General features: G+C 39.4%; 2 protein-coding genes across 2 annotated transcripts; both read right to left on the bottom strand.

Moving 5' to 3' along the window:
* Positions 1-1,807: 1,807 nt before the first annotated feature.
* On the bottom strand, positions 1,808-10,146 carry LOC124281356 (outer dynein arm-docking complex subunit 4-like). Its single transcript, XM_046717391.1, is given in 12 exon segments — positions 1,808-2,172; positions 2,505-2,582; positions 3,004-3,159; positions 3,604-3,744; positions 4,802-5,011; positions 5,156-5,365; positions 6,479-6,653; positions 6,954-7,015; positions 7,561-7,693; positions 7,696-7,716; positions 7,916-8,047; positions 9,893-10,146. Coding segments are annotated over 12 exon segments (1,452 nt in total). The 5' UTR covers positions 10,013-10,146; the 3' UTR covers positions 1,808-2,158.
* Positions 10,147-14,206: 4,060 nt separating this feature from the next.
* LOC124281381 (peptide methionine sulfoxide reductase MsrB-like) lies at positions 14,207-22,590 on the bottom strand. Its single transcript, XM_046717418.1, has 5 exons — positions 22,424-22,590; positions 17,995-18,113; positions 16,788-16,864; positions 16,133-16,268; positions 14,207-15,663 (listed from the first exon to the last, which is right to left on the bottom strand). Exons 1-5 carry the CDS (start codon positions 22,533-22,535, stop codon positions 15,562-15,564), a joined length of 546 nt encoding a protein of 181 aa, XP_046573374.1. The 5' UTR covers positions 22,536-22,590; the 3' UTR covers positions 14,207-15,561.
* Between the last annotated feature and the right edge of the window lie 4,392 nt (positions 22,591-26,982).

Below are 26,982 nucleotides of genomic sequence, written 5' to 3'. Positions count from 1 at the left end.
AATCCCCGTCACGGTACATGTACAAGTGTTCACTTTTCCTTCGCCATTTAACTGACCCCTCACACAAACGTTATAGAAGTATATATCCAATTGATCTGGGTCAATATAAAGGGGGCTCATGAGTGACCTAGTTGTATTCTTTGGATTATTTTGTTATTTATTTTTGTCACAAGAGTGACCTAATTGTATTCTTTTGATTATTTTATATATTAGTGGTGACCTTATTTCTTTCATTTTCAGATTGTTGCTGCAGAAAAGAAACTATGAGTTATGAGTACTCCGGTGTCTTTGTTGGTTGAAGCCGTTTCTTAGGGTTACACAAATCCCTTTTTACATAATCGTACCTATTAACAAGCAGGAAAACAGGAAAACTATAATATTATTTCAATGTGTTACCGCTATATGGACCAGACAATCCATCGACTGATGATCAACGGCCCCGACCATGTGATCCGTTCAGTCACTTGTGGACGTGTTCTAGCCCGGAATTCCTTCGGGACGTCAAGTGAATCAAAAGTGGTAGGCCCGTACCTCTGTGGGGAAACTTACGACGTTCGTTGTTGGGGAAAAGATCATACGTTATTTGGAGATTATTTTCGAGCAAAATTAATGAGCGTATTACTGTTTATGGCACAGTGGACATGTATAGAGGGTTAGAGAGGTGGGGTGAAAATCGGCAGTTGTTATAATGACTTACTTAAGTTACTAGTTGCATAAGAAATCGTAGCCAAAGCGTACTTGTGAATGGGGAAATATCTAAACCAATGTACACAAAGGCTGGTGTGCCACAGGGGGCGATGCTTGGTCCGTTACTTATAATTGTTTTATATAAATGCAGACAAAAATACTCAGTCCATCCGACAAATAAATATGTTTTTCATCCATTTAGTATTTTATAAAAGTACATACAATTTGATGAACATGTTATGAAACAGTTAACTTTCATTGAGAAGATATCACAAAAGGTGAAGAACTATTTCCATTGCCTATTTATCCTGTTATCACAGGTTGGATGTTTCTGCATGCAGACATGGAAACACAGGGACAGCTAGAGCGTCAGCTAGCCATAGATCCGTTATAATGCATTTATATTGACATGCCCCTTTCTGTTACTGTTGGGGCGGTGGGGTAGCCTAGTGGTTAAAGCGTTCGCTCGTCACGCCGAAGACCCGGGTTCGATTCCCCACATGGGCACAATGTGTTAAGCCCATTTCTGGTGTCCCCCGCCGTGATATTGCTGGAATATAGCTTAAAGCGGCGTAAAACTAAACTCAGTCAGTCAGTTCTGTGACTGTTGTAGCAGCATATGTAAATAGTTATGCAAAACGGTCTGAAAGGCTTCCACATCCGCAGTGACAGTGTGTTTTACAAAATCATCGATGTGACAGGTGTGCATCTTATCAACATTGACCCCTGAAGGTCCGGGTTAGAATATTGGCCTTCAGTAAAACATGTTTGTCGTAAGAGGCGACTAAGGGATCGGGTGGTCAGGGTCGCTGACTTGGTTGACACATGTCATCGGTTCCCAATTGCGCAGATCGAAGCTCATGTTGTTGATCACTGGATTGTCTGGTCCAGACTCGATTAATTTACAGACAGCCGCCATATAGCTGAGTGTGGGGTACAACTAAACTCACTCACTCACTCTTATCAACATTAAGTCAGTCACCCACCACATCTGTCACCACTCATGTGACAAGATTGACCCTTCCACACCACACAGTCATAAAACGTGGACTTTTGTACCTTTCATAGACTAGTCACTGGTGTTGACAACATTTTAAGCATGTACACAAACTCTGAGAGATGCAACTTCATGATGTAAATACCTTTAATGCATATCACAGTTGGCTTCAATCCACTTTCAACAAGTGTAAACATAATTTGAACATATAATATTTGATGTTTTGACACATTTGTAACAAGGAAATTATGTACTCAACATATAACTGGCATGAAATAACCAGCTAACAAAATAAAGTCAATCTTGAATGCCCAAAGCCTTCAACTGCAAGACACATGATGTCCCAGGGTAGGTAATCCAGCAATATTTGGCAGTACAACAGTCATGAAGATTACATCTCCATGACAAGAAGAGTCTGACCATGGACATAAAGGTGAGTCTGAGTGACACCAGATGACTTGTGTCTGTCCCATTCTAGGCAGCTCCGCCTGAAACAAGTAACACATGGATGGTTATCATGGAGGAACACATAACGGTAGATTTTACAAACGCTTCATTCAATCTCGTCATTCAGTTGAACCAATGGTCCTTGTTCTGTTTCAATGACAATTATTTCTGTATGGCATGTCTTATCATTCATTAAACCTGTAAATCATGCCACTGAGTTTGAGCATTCAATGTCCAAATTATCAATTATTAATAACACATGTCCCTTGAATTGTACATTTTCAAGTTCTATGCATATGTAGTTTAAATCCATCTGATCCATTTATGATCTGCTGTAAACAAGAATGAAGGCAGGTCAATGTTTTACTCTCACCTTCTTCCGCAGCCTTGTTGTCATCCTGTTCTGTCTTGTCACCCTCCTCCTCTCCTGTCTTCTCCTCACTAGCCCCACCTGGAAACACACAGTCCACATCAACAACCACAGCTGTGAGCTACAGACTTGTCCTCAGTAGGGACGTGGGTTTGTTCACTGCACCCTACAGCCTGTTGTATTGTCTGTTCATTAAGGTTGCACTTATCAATATTCCTGCTATATGAGAGCAGTCTGAGAATAATTGAGTCTGGACTTGACAATCAAGTGATTGACATCACCTGATAGATTACAGGTGGGCTTTATTGATCTTGTTGCAAGGGTGCAAATATGTCAATTTGTGTTTGACTGAAAATATAATTCATCTTCTTGTTATTCGGTATTATCTTTACAGAAGTTTTAAGAGACCAAAGAAATTTGTGAGACCTAAAAAATAAGGGTAAAACCATATTCTTGTTCACACAATGTACATGTATAGCATGCAACACCGAGTTGTACCCACCTTCCTTATCTGCCTTGAGTGACTGCACAATCTTGTTGTTGACCTCATCAATGGCCTTCTTGATGGCCACCTCTGCTGATCGGTCATCCTGCACCATGGCTAGGTCCATCGCCTTCTCAAAACTGACCAGCGCCCCCTGGAGGTCTGCCAGCTTCACTGTCAACAACACATCAGTAACCAGACATCACCAATAAATTCACAAACTGATGCTTGGTGGTAAAGAACGCATTACATAGAGGAAAGCTGAATTGTCAGCGTAAAATAACACAATCTATTTTTTCATTCATAAATATATTCCACCCACCAACACTCTACTGTTTGACAAATGTAATACATACTTCAATCAATCAAGATTACCTCAGTTATCATATGAGTGCCCAAACTTTTATCACTGTCATAATCACTTTTATCACCGTATCCCCTTTTGTTTTTACAGCTCTCATCATCAAGGTTTCATCAAAGTTGTAAAGGTCAAAGATCTCCATCATCTAGACTTTCCTACCACATTAAACAGGCATGACTTGATATAACTGAAATACAATTTACAGTGGAACCTAACCCAACTCACAACATATCCTACATTATTTGCTTGTTTCTCACCCTGTGCCTGAGCTATGAGAACTGATGCCTGCAGCTGCCACACTGTGTCCTGAGCATCCTCAGATGCTGCCAGAGACTTCTCCCCATAATTTTTGGCATCGGCGTATGCATCCAGCTCCAAGTGGCAGCTTAATCTCATGTTAAAGGTCACATGCAACCAAAAAATCAAACATAATTAAAACACAATTATCACTTCTTCATGACATATAATATGCATTGCTGATTATGAAAACAAATAAACAAAATTATAAGCCGATAATCGCAAATCAAAAGTGCAATATTTTGTACTTGGGTTTACCTCCCTCAAACGTAAGCAGCAGCCGGGATACCAACCCAGTCAGAGCTGGTGGGTGTGCACTCAAGTGTAACGGCTGGTTCATTAGCAGATGCCGCCTTCACGCTCATTGTGTGTGTATATATAGAGATGTTGGGTTTTGTAAATACATGCTCATTTTTGTGTATAACATTTTGCAATCAACAGACATCATAACATGTCATGTGTTCAAGTATCACACCTGCCTGTCTGTGTAATTACATAATGTGACAGAGACCAAACTCGGCCATAAATCAATGCGCGCTTTGTTTATGGTGTATAGCCTGATTGGTGTTAAGTTCAAATTGCATGTGGTCAGTGATCGCAGTTGTGTATTGAATATTGTCATTAGCAGACAGGCAGGCAGACACACAGGTGTCAATAAAACAAGACATTGAGTTTTGTCTGTGACAGCGACATATCTATATCACAGTTAGAAATTGTGTCAACGCTTAAATAATGACATTGCTTTTAAGTATCGAACTGAGAAAGTGACTCGGTAAGAAGAACGTGTGGTGAAATAGACAAATGAAATTATATAAACAGTTTATTTACTGTCATAACATATAAAAGCTCGCGCCTGTGAGATATCAACAAAACATTATGAAAATAGCTCACACCAAAGCCTTCACCGAGTATTCACCAGACAGCCCGCCTTCCAAGTTGCTTAACCTATTTCACTGCGCACGACGCATATGAGCGCAGCCCAGCTGTTGAAACTCCGTATTCCCCAGAAAAGTCTGGGGAAAATTAGTGAAACGCTTGAACTCCGATTTCGCTTTTTTCATCGCTATTTTTCAACTTTATAAGTTGAATTTGCATTTTGACGCTTTGTTTCGTAAGTCCATACCGAAAGGTATCAGAATCTGCAAAGTTGTGTTTTACGCTGCATGTGACCTTTAACAAGGTCAATGCTGTGATGGTGCAGTGCCTTCTCGTACTGACCCATGTCGAGGAAGGCATTACCGATGTAGCTGTGCAGGTTGGCCATCACCTCCATCTTGTTGGGGATGGCATCATCCCCATAGTTCTGTACTGTTGCCAGACACTTCTCTGCTCGCTTCAGACTCTCCGACGTCTTTCCATTTAGTTGTGCTGGTAGATTGAAGACCACAGTTACAATAGGAACGAGTACAGTTCAAGAAGGTAATCATTACACACAGACTTCTGAAACTTGGGACAAATGGTAAAACATGGGTGCCACATGTGCTTGTGTACAGTCGCATCTTATAGTATTACCTTCATCTATCTTCTCCAATTCACTCATGACATACTCCTGAGGCGACTGGCCCTTGCTTCCGGAGTCTCGTCGCCGACGCTGTTCTCTACGCTCATACAGCCTTGTGTACATGGGTTTCTGCTGTCTCCAGAAATCTGTGCGAGTGTCCAGGTATGACAGACCTTCCTCTACCAGGTCTGAGATCGTCTTCCCTGTGTTCGTTGAGGCATCTGAACCAAAGTAAACAACAGGTGATACTGATATTCTGAGTTAACACAAATCACTAGATCTATAGACACCATTACCTGTCAGTTACCAAAATACACAGCCTTACAATATCCTTTTATTAAAGTAGTGAGCATCACTGAGGGGTGGACGACGATCATGGCAGAATTCTCCTGATTAACAGATTTCGGAGTATGTCCTATCTCAATGAAGTATTTAACCCAGCTGAAATGTGAGTATAAAAATGTAATTTTTAAAGTAAAATTGATATTTTATACTTATCCTGACTCATGACGAACAAAGATCATGAGTCAGGATAAGGAAAAATTACTATTAAACAGGTAATTCACTTCTCTTAGAATTCTATTTAAAATGATACATATAACATTGTTATGCCATCCCTACATGAGGAGAGTGAAATGGGGTTGTCTCTGGGACTAAAGAATCCTGCACTTTTAAAGTGACATGCTTTTATGTGTGTGGCTCTACAGGTTGGACTTTGGTCTGTTTAACAGTGCTAGTTCAGTCAGATACCATACTACATATAACATCGGTATGCCATCCCTACATGAGGAGAGTGAAATGGGGTTCTCTCTGGGACTAAAGAAACCTGCACTTTTGATGTGATGTGCTTTCATGTGTGTGGCTCAACAGGTTGGACTTTGGTCAGTTAAATAGAGCTAGTTCAGTCAGATACCATACTGCAGTTTAACATGGATTACCCACTCATACACACAGAATACAGTCCCCTATCTGACCAGTGTGGATTGTATTCCCTGAACACAGGATATGTACACGTCATTTGTGTATACGACCAAGGAAATATAACATGACAAAAAGGTACCAATGTTATCATATAAGTGAATATTTTATCTCTTGTAATCCATGTAGCGTGAGCTAAATGTCCCCAGAACCCAATGTTAAAAATCCAAAGATGATACGATAGATATCATGTAACCTGGCTGATTGGGTTTCATCGTTAATAGAAAATGTTTTTGTTACTTGGCTATGAATATATGGTTTGAGTAGTCCAGAACTAGAATATTGAAAGGCTGGTAACATGATAGAGACCGCAGCACAGCACAATGCAAACTGACTCCAACTGACTGTCTATGTACCTGTCTCCTTGAGGAGTAGTTCCAGGTACTTCCTGTCCCCATACAACTCTCCCAGCATCTGTTTAATGGTCCTCTCGCTGGCCTGGGAACGGGTCGTGTCACGCTTCTGCTTACTCTGCTGCTGGGCATTTTGGCGAGCAAAGCTTCCATATGCTTGACGCTTTCTCTTCTGCTTCTGTAACGTTCAAAGTCCAGTACCCCATATAAGTGTTCATCTTTACACAATATGCTTGAAGGACCTAGCAATGACTTTAGCAATGAATGCAGGATACAAAATCTGATATCTATGTTAATATAAGCCACAATTGTTTGTTATAATATTTGAATTTAATCTTGAATATTTGCCAACTGGACATTGACAAGGATCCCTTGATTCATCCTTCATTCCAAACAACACAATAACCTGTTATTGCCTTAGTAAAAGTCTTTTGGTGTCAAAAACAACAAAATTCATTACAGAACTGTGTACACCTACATCATCCTGATCCTGAAAGAATGTCAGATCTCCACTTGTGTTGAGCTTCACCTTCTCTGGAGCTGCAAGTAAATACAATTTTAAAATATTCTGACAGTGTGTGTGCTTAGTTTCTAAATAATGAGTGAGTGAGTATTGTTTTACACTGCATTTAGCAGTATTCCAGCATTATCACTGGGGAACACTGGAAAATGAACTTTACACATTGTACCAATGAGGAGAATTATACCTGGGTGTATCCATGATGAACAAATGTTTTAACCACTGGACTACCCCACAGTCCATCCTATACAATAAAGTATTCTGTCAGCTTTCACAAAAAATTGAAAATAAGTCCTTTAAAGTAGATATATCTGACAGGAATCAAAATATCATATTTCTTGAATTCATACAGCATTTCATGATCATGTTAACATATTTTCTGAATTTGATGTCCACTGATGTCTGTCTTCAGTGAATCAGTGACAGAAGAAAAACTTTCCCTGATAAGAAACATATGACCAATGGTCACTTGTCACCTAACTCAAGAAAAAAATAACCCTTAAATCGTCTTCCATCGTCTACTGTTAATAAACCTAGCCAAACATGGCTAAACCATGTCACTCACTTCCAACCGAGTTGTCAATGGCCTCCTGAGCTTTCTGTATCCCAAGCCGGAACTCCTGTAGCTCTGGGCGTAGCTTGTGACCACGGTGATAGAACACCAATGCCATCTCAAAGTCTCCCTTGTAGTACAGCGCGCTTCAGCTTTCTGGTAGACCCCCTGAATAATATCACACAGACCATAACTATACAGGCACAACATTTCCTACAGCAGACAGAACAATCAATTATATCTGATATTTCTCAGTAATAGTAATGAATGCTATACTCAATAATGACAGTGACAGACTTGGATCTGTGTGTAAAAACAAAACATTCAATCTTGATTTATATATCATTCAGTACATTCCATAACTGACCTTGTGGAAAGTCTTATCCTCCTGAAGTGAAGCTTCAGCATCAGCAAGGGCATTTTTGGTATCACCCAGCTGAAGATGACACTTTGATCTCGCAACTAGGCAGGTTTTGTCTCCTGTCTGAAGTTCCAGTGCCTGTAAAAAACACAATTGTCATGTGCGAGTGACCTTTAACAATAATGAGCATTCCAAGGAAGTAATAAAATAACACAATCTGAGTTCCTTTACCTGCATATGTCATCATGCATTGACTGTTACTTAAACATAACGCTGAAGCAGATATTTCCATGCTTCTTTGGGAAAACAAACCACTGGCAAACTAGCCCAGAGTAAATGTTTTTTCAAACTGAAATGAACTAAATTTGAATCAATCACTAAAGCATATAATTATGTATAATGTGAAAATTTTGTTGTTGTAGACGTAATTACAGCTGGCTTTTCAGATAGAATAATTTTTTAACACCATATGTTCAATATTTAAACCCTGGCAGTGTGTTACAAAATAAAAAGGTCCCTTGGGACCTTTATTTATAGGTTTTCTGCTATATATAGTATTTGAATTTAGGTGCCCTCTAAGTGTGGAGTCAAGATAATGAACCCTTGAGCTTCATGCTTAGTTTCTGCATGGTATTAATCCCATATTTCAGTGAATATTGTTTTTTGGCAGTCAGCAATGTTCAAGAATAGCTAGGCAGTCTGTGACCAGGCAAAACAGCCACTGAAATCATATCTAAGGGTACAATAAAAGAGATTATGATAAAGCCAAAGAGACAGTCATGAGGTATTGGGGACTTTCTCTGACGCTGATCAGGGAATTTGTTCCAAGTTTCACCTGTCAGCCCTGCATGCCTTTAACACTTATTTATAACAACATCATATGGTCAACTTGCCTTGGGATTTGAGAGAAATGTAAGATTATAAAAGACATATTTACCTCATGAGAATCCTTGTCAATTGCCTTATTTTAAATGTTTACACTTTAGGACTTTGTGGTTGGTAACAGAAAAAGCTTTATGCTCGTTAAGGTTGCTCATAGGGCAACCTGCTTAGTATTAGATTATCCAGAATTCTCATACAAATAAGCTAACCAATAACAAAGCAATTAAATGAACTTGATTAAGAAGTGTTTCAAACCTTAACAAAAGCCTATTATAAACAAATATTGGGGATCATTACAGGCATTGTGAGTGTTTGCTTTGTTGACACCCAGCTGGAGTATTATAAGCTGCCTTATTTTAAAGTAGAGTAACTGCATACTTTCATTAAAACATTAATCACACTATGTTACAATATACAAGAAGTAGATACATCCAGTATCAGTTAATAATCCTCACTGAGATTTTATATCAAGACTTTCCAATCTCCAGCATTCATTAAAACATTCAATAAAATTAATAGCATTAGGAAAAATGACACAATGCACATCATAACACATATCATAATGGAGATCATGTGGAAACAAAGGTTAGACTAATGCAAAACCCCAATTTGGCCACATGGACTGGAAAGATTGATAAGATTCTCCTTCAGTTTTGGTTGAAACAATATATGTTGACACTGATGATGTTTCATAGTACCAATCTCTTCTCAGAAAAGGATTCTAGATCAAACCCAAAAAGAAAGTGATTTGGCCTGCCATCTTGTATTCCAAAATCTGAACAATTTATTATTTCTTCCTAAAATTACTTTGATTGAAATTTGCATTCATTTGGAGGTAACTGATGAGTTAGAGATCCGCACATAAAACTGGCAGAAGTTTTAGGCCAAAATTTTCAGCCATGACTGAATATTTCATATAGCGTCAATTAAAGAACGGATGATGGACCACAGCTAGGAGCGATATCAATACTTCAATGCCATGGGAGTTCTTAATTATTAAAGGCATGCGGGTCACGGACATCGAAAAACAATAATCAAATGTAAAGATAAAACTTTGAGTGTCTGCGTTTTTCAAAATCAAAATGAAAAGTAAAACGTTACCGTCGTGTAACTTTCGATGGATTTTCTGTAGTCTCCCTGTTTGAAAAGTGCATCAGCCTCTGCTTTATAAATTTCAAAGGTGCCCCTTGGGCCTTCCGATGATCCATCGTCTTCATACATGATTTGTTACTAAATATTCCACCACAATACGCACTGCAAGACACGAAACAACTGCTCTCTCACTAACGTTGGCGAAGCATTGACGGGCGAACGCCCGTTGCTAGGTAACCCTCCAGGCGCCCTCATCTCGGGCAGAATGTTATCCCGGACAAAATAAAGTACCCATAATGCTATCGGCTGACCATATCTAAGTCGATTTATATCAGCACATAACATACAAAATGTCCATTCCATCTTTCACTCAAATTGTAAGTGTTTTTTGCGCAAAAACAAAATATAATTGTAAAGTTATACCCATGCCGTGGTTTCTTCCTTCATAACTTCATGCGACTCTTTCTGTTTTATTGAGGAAATATTTTGACTGTATGTGAAAAAGGGATGATCGAAACTTACTGTGAATATATATGTTGTTAGATTTCATCTTTTGAACATTTATATAAATTATCATCATCACCATCATCATTGACAGTGAATGGATTTATTTACGGGGTTAAATTAGCGATAGATAAGAAATGTGCATTCCTAATTTTAATAGTTTAAATGAGAGTACATAATTACAAAACTGAAAAGATTAAAACACATGTAAAATTTAGAGTACGCAACATGGTGAATTTCGATTCAGACATTGCCAAGACGGGTAGAGGTTTAATGGTTTAACGTAAGGGGATTATAGAGCCTACAGCCCATGTATTTGGTTGACTACGAAGCTAATCCGAATACATCATGGTGTTTACAAACGGATCAACGCGGTATAAATGTTCCACTGTAGAGACCTCCTCTTAGTTACCGTGTAACTCCTTAGTCGTTGGTCGTTCAACACGCCGACCAACCGTTCAGTGAGTGAGTGAGTTAAAGACAAGTGATATGGGGCCGGGGGACTTGTATTCCTTTTGCATTGGCGGATCCAGGGGTGGGGTTGGGGTAGGGGTTGGGGTTCCAACCTCAAACCACCCCACCCCTGAAACTGACTAAAGACCACATAGAAGTTACTGTTTTGCATTGGCGCAGCCAAGAGGGGGTTCGAACCCCTGAAACCTACCCCCACCCCACCCACCCACCCACCCCACCCTGAAAATTCCTGGATCCGCCTAGGTTTTGGTTACTGCTATTTAGTGTTTGGTTATTTTTGCTGAAATGAAATGTATGTTGTCGACCCCTTTCCAAATATTTTTTTTTCAACTGAAATAACTAACCAATGCATAATGATTATGCAGCATTTTTTGTGTAGGCTACACGCGTTTCCTACAGCTCCACACAGCGACTGACTGACTGACTGAGTTTAGTTTTACGCCGCTTTTAGCAATATTCCAGCAATATCACGGCGGGGGACACCAAAAATGGGCTTAACACATTGTGCCCATGTGGGGAATCGAACCCGGGTCTTCGGCGTGACGAGCCAACGCTTTAACCACTAGGCTACCCCACCGCCCCTCCACACAGCGACACGATGTGAGAAGACAAGATATGTATGGACATGTGCATAAATACATTGTACGAAGTAAGCGCTTCGAGTAATCAATAATTTGTCTTAATATTATTATGTCCATTCATTACGTCCATTCATTATTGTTCATGTTTCTGATGGGAGCGGGCGGTAATAAGTTACATAACTTGTGCCCAATCCATTTTAACACTGAATAAAATATTTTCAAACAAGATATGTATCGTACTCTGGAAATGAACACTTCTCGTATATTAGTAGTAACACACGATTGTCCCAGCGACCCAGGCATTCCAGCAGCCACACAATGCGACGTTAAGCATTTCGTTCCTTATGCCAACTAGAAACTATAGATCTTAATTGGGTTCGAACCCCTGATTCACCTACTGTACGTGTTCACCCATTTCTTCCCATATCCCATAAGCAGTTGGGCTTGATGTAAATGAATATGCTGATGCTGCTTAACATTGACTCACTCACTCACTGTACTACAAGTCAAAACATTGATTACACAACAGTCTCGTTTCCTGCTGACTGGTTCCGTCCTACTGCGCAACAGAGTACAATAACCAGTCAAGAATGTTGAGACCAATTCATTCAACTGGATACATAAATATTAATCAGTATCATTTGATACATCTAAGCACTTGTATATTGCAACACTTCGCTCCTTCTAGTCCTTGCAAACACGTCATGCAGCGTGCTCCGTCGTACAACGTGCTCTGGCAAACGGAAATCTGGAAATCTCAAAACGAGGCTCTGCCGCTAGAAAACTTTGGCGGTCTGGTACGGATTTGATATATCAATCACTTTGTGCGTTACAAAATTACACCGAATAAGCGCAAAAAAACGCATAACAGGTGTAACCAGTGAGCCAGATACATTGTGAATCATTTTACGACCTCATCAAACAGGGGTAGTCTGTGACGTCTTAGTTAACGACATACTGCCTACACCTCGCCATAAAATATAGAAATTCGAGGTTATTACAGTTTAAAATTAAAATTAACTTGTAAATACAATTGTCTTATGAAACATGGAATTCGAATTCAGTGTCTCTTTTCACTTTCACACGAGAAAATTCGGATCGGCTGAAAAGTAGGTCATTGTCTGAATAGGTTAATGAGACTAATGTTTCGGTTTGACCATCAAAAGCACACCGCGCACAAGCACACGCACATATACGCACACGCACACGCATACAGAGTTGGATTCCGCATGGATGCTTTCAGGGGGCGGATACAGCTTTTTGAGAAAGGGGGGGGGTGCACACTATTGAGAAAAGGAGGGGTGCACACTTCATTTTCACCCGAGTTTCAATGGTCATTTAACAAACTTTCACCACAAAAAAAGGGTGGGGGGCGCACCCCTGCATCCTCCTCTGGATCCGCCTATGGCTCTATAATTCGTTGGAAACACGAACTCTGTATGTTACGAATAATGGTAGCGGCAAAGGGTGGCCTTGTAGGGTGCGCTTTGCAGAGTAGCGTCCCTTGGCCGTGTCAGAAACATTTGATGGTAGGTACGATTGTAGTTTCGTCCCGATCATGTTTCTACGTCTGTCAGCCACGTACCTATGCGTTTCACCAAAGTGGTAATTAAACGTCTGATATTTGTTCCAGAGCGGCGCTAAACCGAACTCTCACATTGATTATAAATTGTGTAGGATTTGTTATATAAACTGGTGTTTCAAAAAGTGATTCTTGTTGCCCTAACATCATACCTACAACATAACGACAGCGGACACCGAGAATACTTGCCTGTCACACTGTGAGACCGTGGTGGGAGCCGGACATGGTTGTCAATAGCAACACAATGCATGCGTTGTGTATATGTTGTGTAGCATCACTGCAGCTATTATATAGAAACATATGGCATCAATGTAATACGCTCTATACTCTTACACTGTATAGGTTAGACGCATCTGTGTAGATTATAGCAATCCTTGGTACAGCATTTTCTTAGATATAATTAAACCATCTGCTGTTTTCTGAGGTAACCTTGAACTTTGGCAGGAGTGAACCAAATCGTTCAAGACAACACACACAGTCCGTACTATACATTAAATGGTGACACCCTAGAAATCGGGCGGTGGGGTAGCCTAGTGGTTAAAGCGTCCAAAATTTGTCAGTTGCCGTTTTGATCTGAAGAAAGACTTTGAACTATCAAAAGTTCAGTTAGATATTGATACCATTCTTTACGGCAACCCTGCTCTGCCAAATACTATCAATGAAAATATCTTTAGACATGTGCATAAATACATTGTACGAAGTAAGCGCCTCAATTAATCAATAATATGTCTCAATATTATTATGTCCATCCATTACGTCCAACCATTATTGTTCATCATTGTTCATCATTGTTCATGTTTCTGATGGGAGCGGGCGGTAATAAGTTACATAACTTGTGCCCAATCCATTTCAACACTGAATAAAATATGTTCAAACAAACAAAAGCGTTCGCTCGTCACGCCGAAGACGTCACGCCGAAGCCCATTTCCGGTGTCGCCCGCCGTGATATTGCTGGAATATTGCTAAAAGCGGCGTAAAACCATACTCATTTAAAGGCCGTCGTCATAGAGCTGGAATATTGCTGAGCAGTTGAAGCAAGTATATTTGTTCTAATCGGATGGATGCACTGTCAATACCAGCAACGTTAGGATAGATCAACTGCGTACGTTGTACAGGGTGGAAGTCCTTCTGTACTGTCACACAAACCATCGATTCGGATAAATCAGATAACAATAAGCAAACTAATATGATATTCATTTTAATCACAAAGCATAAAACATGAACTGTTTGCGCCCAAAGCAAGGTGAAAATATAACCGAAACAAAACGAGGAATAAAATCATGTGGATTCTTCAAAATGGTAAAACAACTCGACACTAATTATGACCTCAAGCAGCTAGGAAATATAGCCCGCCCCACCGTCCTTGAGAGTCTGTTTTTGTGAAGGACGGTTTATTAAAAAAGAAAGGTCGTCCTTTGGTCGGGGGAAACATTTGAAAAAATAAACTTCATTATTTTTCATTGTTTCAGTTTATGGGACTGGCTGTGTTTGTTCGGGACTGGTCACTTTTTTGGACAGGCGACATTTCAAAACTATTTTATACACTGCCTCAAAGGTGAAACTGTAACCCGATAAAGTAATATGTAATTAGTTTGTATATTGCAGGTTTCTTGAAGACATAATTCATGATTGGAAACACTTCTTGAACACATTATCATATCATCAGAACAACAAATACCATCAAATATCAACCATCTGCATTCAACTCAGATCTCTCCACACATACTACTCAAACGAGGTTTAAGAACAGCCGATCATATTTAATATTACCATAGTGTGTGAGTGAGTGAGTATGGTTTTACGCCGCTTTTAGCAACATTCCAATAACATCAGGGCCACCAGAAATGGGCTTCACACATTGTACCTGTGGGGACTAATATTACTGCAGTGTCATGACAGATTAACTATAGCCATATGAAAGTATACAGTGTACATTTCTGGTGTCCCGCGCGGTGATATTGCAGGAATATTGCTAAAGGTGGCGTAAAACCAACCTCACTCACCCTCATTTCACTGTCGAGTCACGTGGGTTATATACAGGAAAACACCATTGCCATCACTGCAGTGTCTTGCCCAGACAAGAGTAAAGACCGAAACACTAGAACTCGATCACTCGTTTTGTAAAATCAGAATGACACACGTGCTCGTATGATAATCTCAGTATTGATTAAAAGATTATTAGTATTTTAAGGGTGTGTGTTATGCTCATTTCATACAGATTTACAACTGAAACGATACTAGCCTCTTTTAAGAACAAACCATAAATGGCATGCAAATATCTCACATAGTTACACATCGGAACAAATACTAACGATCATATCCCGTTTGGAAAAATATACATGCATTCAACTTCAGCATCAATCGTTTGTGATAATTAATTAAATGCAGTCAATTTCGTCAATGAAAATAGACTAGAATACAATAAACGTTCACCATAAAGCTGTTTCTCAGATTATATACAGACATCAAAACGTCAGTTAATATATTGTGTCCTTGTTCGGTGATATGGTGCATGTGTGGTTTTATCACATGGCATATCACGTGGTTTTCTTGAAGCTGAGAGACGCGCTGTTGATGCAGTACCGCAGACCGGTGGGCTTAGGACCGTCCTCGAACACGTGACCCAGGTGGGCGTTACACTGAAATATACAACATAGTGCTTTCTGTTTGGTCAAGGCATTTAATTCCTGATTTTCTTCCTCTCTAAGTGAGTGGGTTCAACACTTTGAATAGTATTCCAGCTATTTCAAGGCTTATTGATCAGCTTCATGTGGGAGGACTGCGCGAATTGATGCTTGTCTCAGACAATTTGCTACTTCCAGTATTATACGATCAACAATCCAGTGACATCATGAACACTGATCTACGCGTCGGGGTTAATGTGACAACCTATAGTTAGCGTGTGTGACCACCTGATGTTAGGAGTTGTCTCCACTGACGAACTGGGATTCGAACCCACGATCGAGACCCCTGTTTCAATTTTTATCATGTTCTTAATTCTGTCCTCGGAAAGTTTTGTAAATAATTTGTTTTCAAGATTTAACACACAACCTTTTAGTAACAATCAATCAATCAACGAACGAACGGACCAACGCAGGAATGACCTACCTGTTTACACAATGCCTCTGTCCTCACCATGCCGTAACTGAGGTCAGACCGACAGATGACGTTACTGTGTTCGTCTGCGTGGTAGGCGTCGCTAAATGAGGGCCAGCCTGTCCCCGAATCAAACTTGGTGGACGAGCTGTGTAGAGTACACAAATGATTCGCTCATCATGACATGTTTTTTATAGGGTTAGGGTTTGGGGGTTGTTTTATTTTCCCATTTTCTGTATGAGAAGCGTCGTACAGAGAACAGCATCAATGGCCAGTACTACTTGTCATCCAGGGCTCACATTATTACAATACTTAACGAGTGCACCTTGAACGTGTGGCATGGTGTATGTTGTGGAAAGCCCGTTTGTTTAAAAAAGACAAAAACAAAATACTTTATCGAGAGAAAAATACACTTATTGATTTCTGTCATGTTTCAGGGTCGGTCGATGATTGTGACTGATGGAATATGTCATAATAAGTCTGCGGGAGAATAATAAAAAAAACCCAAAAAAAACACCAAAATACTTTATCGTAGTGACTCTTTATGGTGGGTTGTTATCCTAATAAAACTCTAGTCAAATCAGTCTTCGGTTTGAGCAGCCTCAACAGGGAAAGAGACTTTATGCAAATTACAATCCGTGTCTTGGTGTAACCTCTACATGTATACCTGAATAGCGTTGATTCGCAGCACACACACGTGTAAGTCCCCTTATCGTTGTGGTACACAAACTTTCCGGTGAAAGGCTAAAAGTAGTAAAGAAAGTAAATTTAAGGTGCGTAGTTTGATTTCATTTGAGACCGATGAATTGCTCACTAACACAAAATCTAATAAATGCAACAAAACCAAATTTTGCACAGTCATATGAAATCGACAGACCAGCTCTAATGATTTGTCTAATAATTTTGGACACCCGAATAAAAAGGTTGTTTAACAAACGATCATTATTTTGTTGTCACTTTTCGCTATTTCTTACGAGGGGGCACTTGCTGATGGAACAGCCAGGTGTGCGAGTTGCACGTGTGCAATTTCACTGCACACACTTGTTGATTACCTGGCTGTTCTACTGCGCTATGTATTAGGGAACACTTGTGCCCTGAACTAATTATAGCTACACCAAGAAGACGCATACATTCCATAACACAACCAGTAGGATTGAATAATAAATGACCAGGGGCTATTACAGAATATTTGGTAATATATTACTGGTTTAGCTCCACATCCGGTAGGTCCGGTCAAATAACCCATATGGGCACAATGTGTGAAGCCTATTTCTGGTGTCTGCCGCCGTGATAGTACTGGAATATTGCTAAAAGCGGCATAAAGCCAAACTTATTGCACTCAATCGGAGTTACAGCTGTTGTCATCAGTGAACTATTTTTCGTAACCTTAGCCGGAACCTATTCGTTGACAACAAAGAACTGTAATGCGCATCTATGTAATATACAGATAGCCTCGAAATAAGGAATTCTTCGAATCCATATATTACACAGAGTGAGATATATAAAATGCGATATTAGCACTGTAGCTCACCTTCAAATGTAATCAAAAAAATTACATTGTGAACGCAAATGGTTGAATCATGTCTGCAAAAACAATTCAATATGGCTGCTGTGAGGACATATTTAAAATAAGATGTAAACCTCTTGACAGATTGCATGGGGTGTCAAGGTATTACGTTTCAACTTCAATGGTCCAATGTTTTGAGAAGACATTGAATGTGCAAGAAACTGACGTCAAAACAAATCGTGGATAAGAGTAATACTGGCACAATATCAGCGTCTGAAATGACATAATACCTATCATCAGATAAGTTAATCCACTGCACTGTGACAACGCTGGTCCAGTGCAGTGGCATTTAGCAGCAGGAACGTACCGGTTCGGTGCCCTTTTCCCTTGTGACATTGTACTGTTCGGGAGTAAGCTTCTTCTCCCAGAAGGAGTTCGGTACCTTGGAGGGATCAGACCCCTCGTCTTTACAAGTTGAAAAACAGGCTAGAACAGTAAGAGAGTGTTTATCAACTGGTATCTCCCTGTCAAACACGTTCCAGTCAAATGCTTTGTCTTTAAAATAATACAAACGTCTTCAATACATTCAGTTAGCAAATCTGCTACACACAAAAAACTTATCTGGGAGGCGGCATTTAAATATCATTCCGTTCCGCGTTGCGAGTTTATAACAGTAGAGATGATTTGTCTAGAAAGGCACACGCGTGCTCCGACCCCTCCATGCATTGTTATTAGGAATCAAACTTGCCTGTTTAAAATACATGCGTATGTGACAACACAGAGAAAGTAACATCCCTTCAAAGTATCCAGATATACGTGGCAGTTCATTTTGCTTCGTTAGATAGTGGCCCTTGCAATATTTACGCACGCTCGCTCTCAGCGCACACTGAATATATAGCTTCTTCCTAGTCTTTACTTACTACATGGAATCACACGAAGTCTTGTTATAAACTTCAAAAGTTTAGAGTCACTAGTGTAAATATAACCACTTACTTATGGCAACGGTTCAAAACGAAATTTTGCAAATTATTCCATACTGTTTAAAGGACTGTTTACACATGAACTGATGTATTGTAAATCAAATTCGGAACGTTGAAAAGATTATTGTCATGAGTTCTATAAATGATAAAAATCAGTGGAAATTGACGAATTCTTAACAAACTTTACACTAATATCGTGCTGTTCACATGGACGATATTTGCACAAGCTTTTCAGCAATTTGATGCATGATCCTCGTGCAATTCATCTGCATAAGGTTTGCAGTTGGTTCCCCCAAGTTATAAAATAGAAGTTAGTGTAGAATTCATTCTTCGATGTAACCATATATATATACATAACATATAGTGAGTGTTTTAAGTGAGTTTTGATAGTTGTAAAAGAGGTCATATTTCTAACCGTAATGTATCCAAACGGCTACATTATTTTGAGGACAATTTATGTGTCTTTTTTATTGAACCGTAAAAAAAAAAAATTGTTTAAAAAATGTGCAACACACACTGGGTTATACAGTGTAAATGTCTTCCCGCGTCCCGAGGTGGCAGATATTTTTGCCTGCATGGAAACGAAAAGAATATGGCAGAAGATGTGGCTCATTGGACGTGCATTACCAAAGATTGTAAACGTTGAGAACTGTCTACGTCATTCCGACCAAAGAGCAGCACTCTATCCTCCTGGGATGTCCATGTATGAAGGTATATTCAGTTGTATACACATAGCATGGTATATATAATGATATACAATGTGGTGTTACTTATGTTGTTCTATATACATGTACTCTGTAATATTAATTTTTTACAGTGGCAAAGTATTGCATCACACCAAAACCACAAACCTAGAAACTGCTCCCAGGTGTTGCAGGTACACGGTAAGTCATTAAAGGACAAGACTACTACATGCCCGACATTGTGCCCTCTTTCAGAGACAGAGAGTAGACTGACAACAACTGTGGTCAGATAGCAGCAATGCCAACATTCCACAGCGAAAAGGACATCCAATATCGTGGTTGACCAATCCATCGACAAGGCCTCCTAAACCCTGACTCGTTCTCTGCAGAGGATTTCCTTCTGATCGACACCCGTGACATGAATTTAAGACTTTCCGCTTCACCTCTGAGAACTGCGCAGTATGTAGTGAGCATGTCATGAATGGACTGAATAAAACAACGGGAATGAAATACAATCTGGAAATATGTGTTCTGCTGTGGTCTACTTTAGATATGACCCACAAGGCTCAACTTGTGGGAACGTAGTGACATACACCTCCCATTGTTTAAATTCATTGGACTCGGAAACTTTCGCGCGAAGACAACTTCCCCCAGCATTCTACGTTGTCACCCCCGATAAAACATCGCACTTCGAAAAAATGAACCCACCAGCTCAGCGTTGTTAACATTGGCTCAAATAGTGAAACGGGTTATAGACAGGGGACTCGGTGGAAAATACCCGCCGCCAGACATATGCATTCACTGGATCAAATCCAGGTTTTCTTGATGTCATGTCACATGAGGAGTGTACATAATGAAACAACACCGGGGCATGCTCATCCGATATTACACTCGTATGGCATTACTTGCTTTTACCCAACAAAACGTCGCCCACAGCATGCATTGTGTGCTAAACAGTATAAAACATGAAGGCAATGCTGTTACTGTTCTGGATTGTGTTCGTGTAATTTCTTCAGGTGCCATTGTATACAGCATAAAAGCGGATTAAGAGTGAGTGAGTTTGGTTTTATGCCGCACTCAGCAATATTTCAGCTATATGGCGGCGGTATGTAAATAATCGAGTCTGGACCAGACAATCCAGTTATTAACAGCATGAGCATCGATCTGCGTAATTGGGATACGATGAGTTTTAACAAAATCGTAGTTACTAAGTCACGCCACGTCAGACCAACTGCAGTGACATGACAGTGATATTAAAGCTTCGGGTGTTCTTTCACATCTTTTGTCAACTTTAGTATTTGTAACTGTTTTCGCATCTTTGCCTTCATAAGTAGAAATTATTTGTCAAATTTACAAGAATATTACATTTATTGTCACTGTCCGCCCTGAATAAGTGTCAAATACTTTTCGTTTGAAAAATATACATGTATCAAATAATGTGTATATTCGTGTCTCAAAAGTATTCTATGAGACAGAAAAGTGTAAAGGTCAGAGACCTTGTACCGATATGATCAAAAGGGTTTACCATGATGAGTTAGAACTGGAAGTGTATAGATATGTAAATATGAGTGAGTGAGTCAGTGTGGTTTTACGCCGCTCTTAGCAATATTACAGCAATATCACGGCGGGGGACATCAGAAATGGGCTTAACACATTGTACGCATGTGGCTTTAACCACTAGGCTACCCCATCACCCCTATGTAAAGATGATGTATAAATATCAAGTATAGAGTAACTGCCCCAAACTGTCGCCAGTGTACGTCCAGTGTACGTCCGCAGTGGGGTGCTTGCCGCAGAAAAACCTGTTGGTTTTTTACATGATTGTGATTCCGTCGGAATCATACGCTGAGATTTCTTATGAACATGAAAAGGTTGGTTTTTTTAACAACAATTTTCACTGTTCATTGTGAGACATATATGTGGCAAGTTCGCAATGTAAAATACAAATGAGAGAATGTTTAAATGCTGTACCTAATGAACTCTGTTGAAGTATAAACTCGCCCTTTTGTTTTCCTTATGCTGCAGATGTTTTTATTATATAAATATATATATACATTTACATCGGCGTATTGTAAATAATCGAATCTGGACAACACAATGGAATGTTTGTTTATTACAAGCTACGATGACACGCACTTTTAAGCTACAGTCCGTTTGAGACAAAATGATACCGATGAATTGCAAACTAACACAAAAACAAATAGACATAAAAGAATCAAACCAACGCGGACTGCAATAAAAACAACACACCAACTCTAGAAAAATATTTGCATAACTTTTGTCACAAAAATAAAAACGTTATTTAAGAAATTGTCATCATTTATTTGTGCGTTTTCCCAGTTTGTTACAAGGGTGCTGTGGCAACTAAAGGAACAGCGCGAAAAGCGAGACGCACGTGCATTAGTGACGTCAGAGACATGGAATTACTGCTGATTGACAAAGTGAGAGAAAATGAAAGTCTATAATTTACAAAGTCTATGATTTCTTCAAGGATGAAAATGAAAGGGGGTGACCCAAGTATGCAATAACTAATTACATACAGCGCACTGCCTGTGCAGCTGGGTTACGTGTCATCTCGCCAGCTCAAAAAATTTTGGAACCCGTTAACGCACGTGCATCTCGCTTTTCGCGCTGTTCCTTTAGTTGCCAATGCACCCTTGTAACAAACTGGGAAAACGCACAAATAAATGATGACAGTTTCTTAAACAACTTTTTTATTTTTGTGACACAAATTATGCGATTTTTTTCTAAAGTTGGTCTGTTGTTTTTATTGCAGTCCGCGTTCGTTTGATTCTTTTATGTCTATTTGTTTTTGTGTTAGATTGCAATTCATCGGTATCATTTTGTCTCAAACGGACTGTAGTCACAGAGCCTTGACCACCCGCATTTAGGGGAAAAAATATTTTCAAAATACTGACATCTAGTTCACTGGTATATTGAAGATTGTAATAGTTTGCAATCTCATCACTAATTGGAACCATTTTATTCACACGTATGTTAGACTGCCGTGCTTTTACAAGGAGGAAAAAACAAAATTCTATCTTTTTACTTATGATACCGCCCCTTTGACTAAACTAAAGGGGTGTTCTCAAGAATGAATTGACGTGTGACTTCACATAATGGTTTCTCTTACCTCGCGGGTGTGTCACGTATGTGCATCGTGACATCTGAGTCACAATGGCCTTCTCTGTCTGCCTAGCGGCGAAACCAAACGCAGATCTCGATAACTGTCTGATTGCAAACATGATTTTGAAGCTGTGATTGACAGACGAATTTTCCTGGTTGTGTGCGATTCAAAACCGGAACTGACGTCACGGATTTTCCCCACACAGCCTTGAACCATAGTTGCTATGTTATAGTCTGTTCTAATTTAATGCGCACATATCCACGATATATCAAGCTAGTAGTTGGGTTGGTTGTTTAACGCCGCTCTCAGCAATATTAAATAGTCGAGTCTTGACCAGACAATCCAGTGATTAGTATCATGAGCATCGATCTACGCAATTGGGATACGATGACATGTGTCAACCAAGTCAGTGAGCCTCACCACCCGATCCCGTTAGTCGCCTCTTACAACAAGCATGATGAAGCAAGTAGTAGTAGTAGTTGTAGTAGTAGTAGCTTTTGTATTTGTGAGGAGGGATGTTTGCAAAGAGAGGAACAGCCAGGTGCACGTGCTTCGCTTGCACAAGTGCCCACAAATTTATTGATCAATGCATTTACCTTTGCTGTACCTTTCTCGCACACCTGGCTGTTACTCTCTTTGCATTCCTCCCTCGTTACAGATTGTGAACTGTGTAAATATTTTAATGAGTTTGTTAATCAACTTTTTTTTATTTTTATGACATAAATTCTGCCCCAAACAAAAACACAAAAAACCTCACAGAGTTGGACTGATGTTTTGATTACGGTCAGCGTTTCAATGAGTATTTCATGTTTAGTAGTTTTCGAGTTAGATTGCAATTCATTGGTCCGCGTTTGAGCCAAACGGACTGTATTTGCTAAGGTTGGAACACACGCAGTATACTGTTGTACATATTGTATATTAATTAGAAAAAACAACACCCATGTTTAATAATAAGGTAATGTTATGTATGTCAAAAGGTAAGTGACAAGGAATTTCTGAACCTATTTCTTGCTTTATTTACATCACACCGTGTACCACGGGAAGAGTAAATGCCAAATATACACGGTGTTACTAGATTCATAATGTTACTCTACCAACATCTGGGGCAGTGGGGTAGCCTAGTGGTTAAAGCGTTTGCTCGTCGATCACGCCACAGACCCGCGTTCGATTCCCACATGGGTACAATGTGTGAAGCCCATCTCTGGTGTCCCCTTCGATGATATTGCTGGAATATCCCTAAAGACCGCGTGAAACTAAACTCTCACTTGATATCAACAGTCAAAGAAATTCCACTATAACTTAAATCCCCTAACCCATCCACTCCCAGTCAAATCTTACCCTTAATCTCCATCAGTCCAACTAGAATTCAATGGCTTTTCCTATCTATTCGTAGTGATTTATGTAAAACGTGAACCGTTAGGTAAGTTTTTGCTCAGTTTACGTATCTAGATATTATTTTGAAATAAAGATTTTTTTGTGCCTCATTGTGGTACTGTCATCACTTTGTATCCATATTGATCTCCCCCAAAGGAGTGTTCCAAGACCGACAGAAATTGCCCAGGCATGGTGTGGCAAGAGAGTATAAGTTAGCTAGTTAAGTTAGTTATTTATACGATGTTTCAGAGCTAATTCTTGCTCCTTCACCTGATGAAGCAGCAAGAATTAGCTCTGAAACGTTGGGTCATTTGTTTGTTCTATAACACAACATTCCAGCTATATGGCGTCAGTCTGTAAATAGTGGAGCCTTTTCGGTTTTAGAATCATTCAGCTGGACCAAGGAAAAGGCAAGAGTTACAGAACAGGCAAATACCCCACAAAACATTTGTATCTTTGGGTTTCTCATCTCCAGCCCAAACCAACAAGAGAGGTAGGGCGAAAATAATTTATTCATTTTTTTTTAATGTTAAAAAAATATTTGAAATTTTTTCCCCCAAAATTGTGTAACTTATTTTATGTAATAAACATACTGTGTGGAAAATCAGAGGTATATAACAAAATTATAATAGCTCTAAATATAATTTAAAACCGAACAAGTAGTTTCATCTTTCGTCCTAAAGGACACTAATATGCTGTAATGTGACAGGAGTAAATGTGGCAACACTGTGCTCAGTCCTCATCCTCATGGATCAAGGGTGAATTCTCTCTCTTTGTTCAGCAGATTACTTTGGTCAAAACAATAATGAAACAACAGCATGAATCTGAATATTTATTTGTTAGACATTGTGCAAGTCAAGGTTCAGAAAACAAAACAACTAAACAGTTGACAATGTCGGCTGTTCACAGCTTATAGTATACAGTAATCAGGTATGTCTGACAATGTCGGCTGTTCACAGCTTATAGTATACAGTAATCAGGTATGTCTGACAATGTCGGCTGTTCACAGCTTATAGTATACAGTAATCAGGTATGTCTGACAATGTCGGCTGTTCACAGCTTATAGTATACAGTAAACATGTATGTCTGACAATAAGGAGATTGTTGGCAAGTGTACTTGTATATCTCTGTTTATTATCAAGTAAAGGTCAATGGGAGTTGAACAAATGAAAACAAATACACTCTACATTGATTGTCTGGTTTGTTCGGCTCAATTCAACAAACCATGCTCTGGTGATAAAAGAACATCCTCGTGAGTCAAGGGTAATTATTCCTCTTTTGTTGGTCGAAAACATTTATACAAAATAAAAACTTGGTACATTGTCATATACAGTAAATGCTTCTCAAAAGGGAAATCAAACAAATTGTATAAATGTTGCAAGTTCATGTTCTACTAAAAAGATAGAGCCACTGGCTCTGTAGCTCACTCAAATTATGGAGAAATATTTCCATTTTATGAAATCAGAGACACATAAAGACTGGATCGATCATTCATACAGTTTCAGGTTCATAGTCCTCCAAAGTAGTGTAAGAAAGGTAGAAAATGATGAAGTACTAACATTTCAAGCCCTATTATAGTCAAACCTTGTTGTGTCAAACTTGTGATGAATCCAATTCTAGGTTGTATTGAGCTCACCTTCTGTCCCAGACACAGAATTATATGTATAACAATAATCAGTCTGTCAAATTGGATGTTTTGAATCCTTTTTTTCTTGTCTTTTTTTTTTGCCAACTCATTTGGGTGTTCCTAGTTTCCAAATTAGGTCAATATTCCCCTGATGACTCAAATAGTTCAAAACAAAAATTAACATCTACAGACCCACTCTAGCCAAACTTACTCATGTCACATTGATTGACTTCGGACCTGTTCCATAACATCAAAGGCAGGATAATTTCCAACAATATATCAATAATCAAGCCTAATCTGTCGGTACCTCACATCGAGGGTGCAAGCTGGTAACTGTGTACATATGGGCAGGAACTTCCTGAAGAGTCCTCACATAACTACTGTAGACATGCAAAGTGACAGATTACTAAAATGGATTAAGATTCTAAGTGAATCTATTGTCAGAACTATGACAGATTGTGAGAAATGTATATGATTGGTAATAAGGCTGAGCTTCAAGTGATGACTATCACCTGTTACAGGGCTGTCAACACTGAAATCTAGTGTAATGAAACCAAAGATTACCAGATATGTAACATTCTATCTCACATAAGGTCTGGATGAAGCCTGACCACCTCACATGTTCCCACAAGTTCAACAAAACAAGGATCGTCTGTATCTGTTATGACATATGACACTGCTACATGTCAGATTTTAGGATGAAAAATGTGCAGAAATGGCTGAGCAATAATTATAAACCTCCAGTGACATCACTCTATTGTCTCGCCAGGTTCTCCTTTTACAGAGTAAACCTTTGCAGATAGTTTTGCGAGCATTCTCCAAGATATCCCGTTGATTTTCTACAGAACTGACCGCAACCCGGGGATTAGCCCTTGACATTGAACTATTACTTGCTGTGAAGATTGATCAAACTGTGTCTTGTTATCACTGAATTTGATCGTAAAATATCACATTATTGAAAACTTCCAATATGTAGTGCCGCTGCCTGGTTTCGAACCCGCTACCCTATGCTTACCAGCTTGGTGTTTTTATCCCCTAGGCAACGAAGGATCTCTGCGAAGAAAGAGATTGTTTGTCATTATGAACCATGTGTTCCTCACAAGATGGGTAGTGCGGGCAGCGCATGTGCAGGACACAGGTAGCGCGTGCATGTGCAAGGCAAGGTGTCGGCTGCCAGTCACATCCCAGTTGATTTCAATAGTAAATACCAAATATCAAAATTATATCTAAAATATATCTTCGGTCGGTTCATAAGTTGGATCAAAACCTCGGAGTCGGCCCTCCCCAATTTCCCTCTGCTGCGGGCTTACTTTTTCAAACAAAACCTCGGAGTTGGTTTTGATCCTTTACGTAAGAACCTGATTGGAATCCGGTACAGGAAGCTACAACTGGGATCAGTTGTACAAAATTTCATCTGCTAGCCTCGTAGTTTCAAGAGATATCCGACATGTAAATGTTGACAGTGAACAGACAACACAAAATAACCTCACTTGACAGTCAGGCGAGCTAAAAAGACAAAAACAGGAATTCATGTTTTACAGTTTGAAATCAACACAGTGTCCAC

The sequence above is a fragment of the Haliotis rubra genome, unplaced genomic scaffold (genome assembly GCF_003918875.1).
Source record: "Haliotis rubra isolate DU_JTF1 unplaced genomic scaffold, ASM391887v1 Scf283, whole genome shotgun sequence".
Lineage (NCBI taxonomy): Eukaryota > Metazoa > Mollusca > Gastropoda > Lepetellida > Haliotidae > Haliotis > Haliotis rubra.
Note: the sequence above shows the minus strand (reverse complement) of the source record. Positions and strands in the feature narration are given on the sequence as shown.

What these genes read in the sequence shown, in the direction of transcription:
- LOC124281381 (XM_046717418.1), bottom strand. Translation starts at nt 22,535, where the DNA reads ATGTTTGCAATCAGACAGTTATCGAGATCTGCGTTTGGTTTCGCCGCT. An exon ending in TGCGAATCAACGCTATTCAG is followed by an intron (nt 16,269 to 16,787) that starts GTATACATGTAG and finishes TACTCTACACAG; the next exon opens with CTCGTCCACCAAGTTTGATT. An exon ending in CAGAGGCATTGTGTAAACAG is followed by an intron (nt 15,664 to 16,132) that starts GTAGGTCATTCC and finishes TGTATATTTCAG; the next exon opens with TGTAACGCCCACCTGGGTCA.